Source organism: Eubalaena glacialis, chromosome 1, assembly GCF_028564815.1.
Source record: "Eubalaena glacialis isolate mEubGla1 chromosome 1, mEubGla1.1.hap2.+ XY, whole genome shotgun sequence".
Classification (NCBI taxonomy): Eukaryota; Metazoa; Chordata; class Mammalia; order Artiodactyla; family Balaenidae; genus Eubalaena; species Eubalaena glacialis.
In genome coordinates, this window is record NC_083716.1 from 90929092 (window position 1) to 90937854 (window position 8763).

Genomic DNA, 8763 nt, shown 5'->3' on the forward strand with positions numbered 1-8763 from the left:
GCACCCTTTAATTTGCTGTCCGCTTGGTAACAAAGTGAACCGACGGCTTTGGATGCTGGTCTGGTAAATGGACTCTCTTGATTCTTCATTCAGGTCACTGTGTGTGTCTCAGCCCCTGATGCCGAGCATGGGCAATTAGCTGCTGGAGACTAGTGGCACTGAGGTTCTTTGCAGAGGGGACCGTCTGTGATGCCCCACCTGCCACTCAGGGTAAGGTCAGACTGCACTTGCGGCTTCCACCGCCTCCCAGTTTCCAGGTGGAAAGATGGAGTGCCCATCTCTGACAGGTAAGAGTCAGCAATCAATGTGAACACACGTAGGTACTCAGTCCCACTGGGAGAAGGTCTGTGGCGACCTCCGCGTGCACCCCTTGCCATCTGCAGCAGAGAGAGAGACAGTCAGTACTCAACACCCACCTCCCCGACAAACTCGCACAGCATCAGGGCTGGCAGGACACGCAGCCAAAGGATGACGTGGCCAGGGCTCCCTCATCCGGTGAGGACCGCGGTGTGGCAGGGCCGTGGGACTAAGATCAAGGAGGTGAGACTTAAATGTGTTGAAAAGGCCTTCTGGGGAGGCTCCTTATAAGAGAGACAGAGGGACAGGGGAGCTGCTTTGCCCTCTCCCCTCCCCCCCGCCCCGAATGCTCATGGGATGCCGGAGGTCCGGAGGCCACCTGGACCAGGACGTACCCTGAAGAATGGGAGCCCACGGTGAGATGGTGGAGCTGAAGTTGCCTGGGACCCTGTTGGTGGTGACCCACCACACCAGCCCTGCTCTGTCCGCCCCTGGACTTCTGAGAGAGGAAAATAACCTCCTTTTCTCTTTGAGAAGATTCACAGTGCATTTGAGTCTTCTCTTAAATGTCGACAGTGTAACCCTACCCGCCAAGCCTCCCCAGACAGCAATCCCAGTTTGGGAGCCTTGAGCTGGTCCACATCTTCCGTGACCTGGAGTGAGTTTCAGAGGGCACATTTCCGGGCTGCAGTCTGGAGCCACCTCCATCCCCTCCTCACAGGCCAGCAGACGCTGAGCTGGAGCGAAGCCTGACCTTTGTGTTTTGTGTCTGTTTTGTTCTCACCAGGAGGGATGAGGGAGCTCTGCCAGCCCCTCCTACAGGCGCTGGGGTCAGAGCTGGGACCGAGGGGTTCCTGAGCTGAGTAAGGAGGCCGTGACAAGGGATGAAATTGATAAATAAAGCACAGAGGCCCTTTCACTAAAAGGCACTTGCGAATGCCAGGGGGTCAAGACTGTCACCATGGGAACGCAGGGCTGGGGCTGGGACAGCAGAGGCGCTAGCTGTGAACAAGCGTCTGGAGGGCCCAGCAGCGGTGGGAAGTCCACCTCCGGCTTGGGTGCCTCTGACCTCCAAAGAGGGAATAAGCCTTTCAAAGCCAAGCGGGGCACAGGACAGCCCTGACCTGGCCCCTCCAGACCACCTGCCCCTGGGACGCCTGCTCCAGAGCCCACTGTCTGGAATCAGGTCTCCCCCTCTGTGGCAGGCAGGGGAAAGGAATCACATTCTCCTGCCTTCCTTCGTCTCTTTCCACTTTAGTCTGTGCCAGAGCCCCTAATTAGGGAAGATTGTGTAACAGGGTGAAAACTTTCCACATCAACCCCAAGCTCTCTGGGCATATCAATCAGGAATTCACTTGCCTCTAATGGAAACCTAGTTAAAGGGACTTAAAAAAACAAGTGTTAATGGTTCTCACATATCATAGAGTCTGAGTCCTAGCCGTCCATGCTGGAGCAGCTGTTCAATGATGCTATTGGAGACCAAGCCTCATTCTACCTTCCTGTTTCACCACACCCCACACACACTGGCATTCATCCTTAAGCTGTCCTCTCTTAGTACAAGATGGCTGCAGCACCTCCAGACCTCACACCCATGCTTTGGACAGAAATATGAAAGAAGAAGAAAAAGAGAAGGGGAGACATCCAAGTCAGGAAAGCAAATATTTCCAGAAACTCTCAAAAAAAAGACTTTTTTTTTTTTTTACAAAAGAAACATTTTTATTTGGTCCATCGGAGCCTGAGTCTGGAAACCACCCACAGAGACTCACCCTACAGGAAGGGGGACTGAAAATTGATGGAATAGTCACTCTCAGAAGAATAAAAAAGAAGAGCTGGCCATATTTACAGGGTTAAAAACATTCACAGCTCAGAGTAAATGAGGATATAAAAGGGGGGCCTAAGGGGGAGAGCATAGTGCTTCCTGGTGTTTCTCTAGCTGTAAAAACCCCCATAAGCCCCATGGGAAGTGAGGGGCCCTGGGCTGGGCCACCCGACAGAACTGTGTTGAGTGGCTGTTTCTAAAAGCGAGGAATTCTGAGAAGGCAAGTATTTTCAGCTGAGCACATCACTGCCCTGAACATATCTCCGGTTACGCAGTAAAAAGCGGGGGTGGGTGGGTAGAGGGATGGGAATGAATATTGGGTAGGAACTAACATTTTCATCCAGGCTGGGGGGTCAGGACAAGATATTTAATCTTTCTGGCCTCAGTTTCTTCAGTTATAAAATGGGTATTTGGCTAGATATAAAAATTCCAAACTCTTTTACCTGAGAGTAAATGATAGCCAACTCCTTATCCTATTCCCACTTTAGAGGCCCACAAGATTTCATTGAAGTCTCGTATTTAATCTTAAAAACTCAAGTTTTTCATGATAAGTCATAATATGTTTGGTTTCATATAAAAATACCTTTTTTTAATCTACAGGTAAAATTCCTACATGTTTGTCCTGTGACTTCGCACACACCCGCTCCTCAGGGGATGTGTACCCCAGTTTGAGAAACTCATAAATTCAGTGCTAAGCATGGCAGGATTTTCCAGTTTCCACCGCAGGAAGGACTTGCTGTGAGGTAGGCATTGCAGGACCGAGGCAGGACGGTGAAAGCAGTGGCTGGTCCCTCTGAGGCCTGAGCTAGAGCTTCCTTTAAAGAGAGGCCAGTTGCTCCCAATGGATGCACACTGACAGACCACAGCTGTCCTCTGAGCCCTAGAACTTGGATCTCTGCCTCTTAACCACCATCACTTTGGCTAATGCGCTGTTGGTGGGGGACTTCTTGAGTAACCATAGCAAACAGCCATGGGCCTGGTCACCGGATGGTGTTGGAGGACCAAGGGGGTCCTAGGGCCTGTTCCTTCCCAATCTCCACGGGTGATGCCCAAGAAACAGACGTGCTCAGGGATCCTCAAGCCCAGGGTCAGACACGCCAGCCTGCAGCAGCGACCTCTGCTGACCTGGCCCACTCTCCTTAGTTCCCTCCTCTTTATCCACATATAGGGGAAGAAGAGCTAGGAGCTATCTCAGGACAGAGAAGAATGTGCCCCTCCCCACCTGCATTCCTCACTGGGCATGGCTACATCAAAACTTTGTCCCCTTTCCCCAAGGCTAAGAGTTGTTTTGTTTTGTTTTGTTTTTAATTTTTGGCTGCATTGGGTCTTCGTTGCTGTGCACGGGCTTTCTCTAGTTGCGGCGAGCAGGGGCCACTCTTCGCTGCGCTGTGTGGGCCCCTCACTGCAGTGGCCTCTCCTGCTGCAGAGCACAGGCTCCAGGCATGTGGGCGTCAGTAGTTGAGGCTCGCAGGCTCCAGTGCACAGGCTCAGTAGTTGTGGCTCACGGGCTTAGTTGCTCCGTGGCATGTGGGATCTTCCCAGACCAGGGATCAAACCCATGTCCCCTGCACTGGCAGGCAGATTCTTAACCACTGCGCCACCAGGGAAGTCCCGGGCTAAGAGTTTTTAAACACCCATTTTCTCTACTGGTGATGTTAGGAAACCATTGATTTTGAGAAGAGACGTGCCAATAGATAAACATTCCTCTAAACCTTGTTACACAGAACATTCTGGAGATGCTAAGTGGACGGTGGGGTGGGTGGGAGGTGCCCTGTGGAGAGAGGCAGCGTTCTGTGCCCCTCCCCGGGCAGACTCTCGGTGGGTCCCTTCCGGTTAAGACTGAGAATCCCGTAGGAAGGAGACCTATTTAACTGCATCAGGCCCAGAATCTCCTAAACACATGCATGTGGAACTGGTTTTCACTGCTTACCTGTTAACCACAAAAAGGTGTTGTTTCCTGCAACGGGGTTTGAGGAGATGCAGCCCAGACTGGCTGCCCGGTGGGCAGTAACACAGACACGTCCACATGGGGCTCCCACTCAGGAAACCTCCTCCACTGTCTGAGACACGATGGGAGGAGCCAGGGGATTCTGTGATTTATTCTCAGCAGATATTCTGCTCCATGTTGCCTTGTATAAATAAGCTATGGCTTATTTTTCCCCATCTGCAAACAAGGATGGCAACACTTACCTGCCAAGAACGTGGTGGAAGTTACTTGTAAAGTGTTTTTAAGAAGAAAAAGCTGGGGACGTGGAAGGAGCCTCGAGAGGACGCAGGACACCGAGGGTTTCATCGCCTTAAATGGTTTTGAGCCAATGAAGCTGGATTCTCTTAAAAAGACGGACAGCCCATCGTGTGAACTATAGAGTTTGTGGACAAATTTATATTGGGCGCGTAGTGGCGTAATGCCCGCAGACTCCTGCGAGGGCCCCTAAGTTCTTAGAGGACCGCTTTGCCTTTTGAATCAGAGAGGTGCAAAGTTCGATAAAGAATGGCCCTTGTGGATAAGCACAAAGTCAAGCGACAGCGATTGGACAGAATTTGTGAAGGTATCCGCCCCCAGATCATGAACGGCCCCCTGCACCCGCGCCCCCTGGTGGCGCTGCTTGACGGCAGAGACTGCACCGTGGAGATGCCCATCCTGAAGGACCTGGCCACCGTGGCCTTCTGTGACGCACAGTCCACTCAGGAGATCCACGAGAAGGTTTTAAATGAGGCTGTCGGCGCCATGATGTACCACACCATCACCCTCACCAGGGAGGACCTGGAGAAGTTCAAGGCCCTGAGAGTGATCGTGCGGATAGGCAGCGGCTACGACAACGTCGACATCAAGGCTGCAGGCGAGCTCGGGATCGCTGTATGCAACATCCCATCCGCGGCAGTGGAAGAGACGGCCGACTCCACCATCTGCCACATCCTGAACCTGTACCGGCGGAACACGTGGCTGTACCAGGCGCTGCGGGAAGGCACGCGGGTGCAGAGCGTGGAGCAGATCCGGGAGGTTGCCTCGGGGGCAGCCCGCATCCGCGGGGAGACGCTGGGCCTCATTGGCTTCGGTCGCACGGGGCAGGCGGTTGCCGTTCGAGCCAAGGCCTTTGGATTCAGCGTCATATTTTATGACCCCTACTTGCAGGATGGGATAGAGCGGTCCCTGGGCGTGCAGAGGGTCTACACCCTGCAGGACTTACTGTATCAGAGCGACTGCGTCTCCTTGCACTGTAATCTCAACGAACATAACCACCACCTCATCAATGACTTTACTATAAAGCAGATGAGGCAAGGAGCATTCCTAGTGAACGCGGCCCGCGGCGGACTGGTGGATGAGAAAGCCTTAGCCCAAGCCCTCAAGGAAGGCAGGATACGAGGGGCGGCCCTCGACGTGCACGAATCGGAGCCTTTCAGCTTTGCTCAGGGTCCCCTGAAAGACGCACCGAATCTCATTTGTACGCCCCACACGGCCTGGTACAGTGAGCAAGCCTCACTGGAGATGAGGGAGGCGGCCGCCACCGAGATCCGCCGGGCCATCACAGGTCGCATCCCAGAGAGCTTAAGAAACTGTGTGAACAAGGAATTCTTTGTCACAACAGCTCCCTGGTCAGTAATAGATCAGCAAGCAATTCATCCAGAGCTCAATGGTGCCACATACAGATACCCGCCAGGCATCGTGGGCGTGGCTCCGGGAGGACTTCCTGCAGCCATGGAAGGGATCATCCCCGGAGGCATCCCGGTAACCCACAACCTCCCCACGGTGGCACACCCCTCCCAAGCTCCCTCTCCCAACCAGCCCACAAAACACGGGGACAATCGAGAGCACCCCAACGAGCAATAGCAGAGAGTGACGGAAGGTCATCATTCAGAACACCTGGGACCAAGAGACAGTGAAAACTAGATGAACTACGAGGAAAGGAATTTGACGGTCTTTTTAACTGATTCTGGACATACGCATCATTGACGTTGCAGTGTTAAAACTACAAAAGAGCTCGAAGCCGAGACGCGGGAAAACTGAAGATGTTGTCTGCTTGCGGAAGCGCTGAAAAAGACTAGGACGTGATTTATTAACGACCAACTTCTGTTATTGTGTGTTAAGTTTTTCATCTGTGCATCAAATCACAAAGAATAGATCTTTTTCCTTTATCAGTCCCTTGGACACAGCAGGTCCTGAACACCTTGCTCTAGAATGTTGCATCAGGAGTTCCAAACAAACATCAAAATAAAAAATATTAAGAGGAAATCCCCACCCTGTGACTCTAGTCCCTTCGGTCCTCGGGGGCTGGTGACCTCTTTTGCTAATAGGAAGATGATTAAATTACTACAAAATGGGGAGAAAACTGTCTGCCTGTGTTAGACAACCGCGAGCATAAGAGTGAAGACAGTACAGGCTCCTGTACAGAGAAGTCTCTCCCATCTGAACTGCATACTGAGCGGGCAAGTTGGTTGTGAGTTCAGTAAAAACCCTCTGATGATGCAAAAAAAAAAAAAAAAAAGTATTAAGTTTCACAAGCTGTTTGTACTCAAATATATTTTCTCAGTTTCAGATCCTCAGCTATTTTATTGAGTGGAAAGTCTTGAACTGAAAGCGTTCAAGAATAATGTTGCATTTCCTTATGTCTCAGGAAACACTTTTTATGGTAACTTGTCAGATTGTCTATGAACAAACCCACTTTTTTAGACATTGATAAAGTCTTCTTTTCTTCACGTGATATTTTATACAAGAACACTTCAGGTGTGTTATTAGATGTGACTGATTTTAACAAATCCTATTAGATTTGTATCAACTAGTTACATGTTATATTCATAGTCTTTTGTGAATCATCGCCTTTTTGTTTAAAAGATGGCCTATTTTGAGCCTTTGTATAGGTACATTCCTGTTTTTGTGACAAAAAAAACCTTTAAAACTGTCCCAAACAGAAAAATAATGGCTATCAGAAATATGTTTTGTTTTAGTGTGAGTTACCGTTACTGTATTTGTTTATTGTAAAGGTGGACATTTAGCGTTCAGTGCAGTTTTCAATAAAAAGTAATTAAAAAAAAAAAAAAAAAGAAGAAGAAAAAGCTGATCATTAATGGAAAGGACAGAAGGCGTCTTGGTAGGGACAGGTCTTATTTCACTTAAACCTGTATTCTGGCTTGGACTGGACTGAAATGTAGAATGTTAAAATTTTTAAGATTTGATTTTAAATTATGTGATGTGACTGAAAATTAAGCCTGTCATTAGGAGAGAAGAAGAGAAAGAGAAGAAAAAGAAACATGGAAGGAGCAAAATTTAAAAAGCAGTGACCCAAAGAGGAGGAAAGGAAGAGCCAGAGAGGGGCTTCCCATGGCTGTGGTCTCAGACACACCAGGCACGTGCAGTGGTGCATCCCTGGATGGTCCATTGCCCTCCTCCCCACGACAAAAATTAAATGTGGGTGGGTTTTAATGCCTTTAACAAAAAGGAACTGAAGAGAATATCAAATGCTGATCCTGCTGTGTCAGGAAAGATTCCCCCTAAAATCCCATCTGATCAGTTGGGTGAGGGACTGAGAACTAAAATGTGGCTGCCACATCAGTAAACAAAGGATACTGCAGCCATCAAGCCATCACATTACAGCTGCCCAGACGGTGAGCCCTGAGGAAACTCAGGATGAAGGCGGGATATGCCCCCTTCCCCCCATCCGGCAGTCAGCTGCTGCAGCTACCCCCAAGGGTGCACCCTGAGGAAACTCAGGATGAGAAAACACAGGACACTGGGCCCAGAGAGCTGAGGTGCACATCAAAGGAAAGATTTCAGTGAGCCCAGACTCTTGCATGTGCCCATACATAGGAAAGCACTAAATTCCCTAACTTGAGATGTCTGGATTTCTTTAACGAACAATAACCTTTTTTTTTTTTTTTTTTAAACATCTTTATTGAAGTATAATTGCTTTACAACAATAACCTTTTGATGTTCTGACTTCCTGCTCTTCTGTCATAAAAAAACTATATATCCTGTTTCCCCTCTGCGCTCTGGGGAGCAGTCTCCTGGAGCGATCTGAGATGCTGTGTCCCGGGCTGAAGTCCTCAGTCCACCGAATAAAACGTAACTCTCAACTTTTAGGCTCTGCATTTTTTTTTTCAGTCGACAGGATGTTGTAAAAGCAGCACGTAGGGCCCAGCAGTGTGTGGGGTGTGGAGGCTGTGATGGGGGAGCGGCAGGAGACAGGCGGGCCCCAGGCCGAGCAGCTGGAGCCTGTCCCCTGTGGAAAGGTACTCCAAGATGAAGGTAATGGCAAGATCAAGGAGGACCTGAGTCCTGCTTGGGGAGAAGATAAAGAGACCACGTAGTCCTCATTCCTGTGGTCAAGGAGGCCTCCCCCACTGCACATGCCCAGAAAGGCTCCTTGGGGGCCAGAGGAGGGTGACGGTGCCAGACCATAATATGCTCTTCTTCCCAGAAACCCTTGCGCTGGAATTCATCTTGGCTAAGAGATTGCACGTGTCCACAGGGGAGGACCCCGAGTTAGACCAAATGCGGACTCAGAGCCAGGCAAAGCAAGATGATTGGCCGGAGGAAACCCAGAAGAAATGCTCCGTATAAGTGATTTAACCACCCCTTTACTGCACTCCTTCTCATTAGGGAGGGCGCCCACACCCTTTGTCTCCGGGCGTGTATTTCTGCCTTGCTTCTG

At 50.1% G+C, this 8763-nt stretch overlaps 1 protein-coding gene across 1 annotated transcript; it reads left to right on the plus strand.

The window, feature by feature from the left end:
* The first annotated feature begins 4388 nt into the window (after positions 1-4388).
* LOC133085622 (C-terminal-binding protein 2) lies at positions 4389-7099 on the plus strand. Its single transcript, XM_061182758.1, has one exon. The coding sequence runs from the start codon at positions 4608-4610 to the stop codon at positions 5943-5945; it is 1338 nt and encodes a 445-aa protein (XP_061038741.1). The 5' UTR covers positions 4389-4607; the 3' UTR covers positions 5946-7099.
* The last annotated feature ends 1664 nt before the right edge of the window (positions 7100-8763 follow it).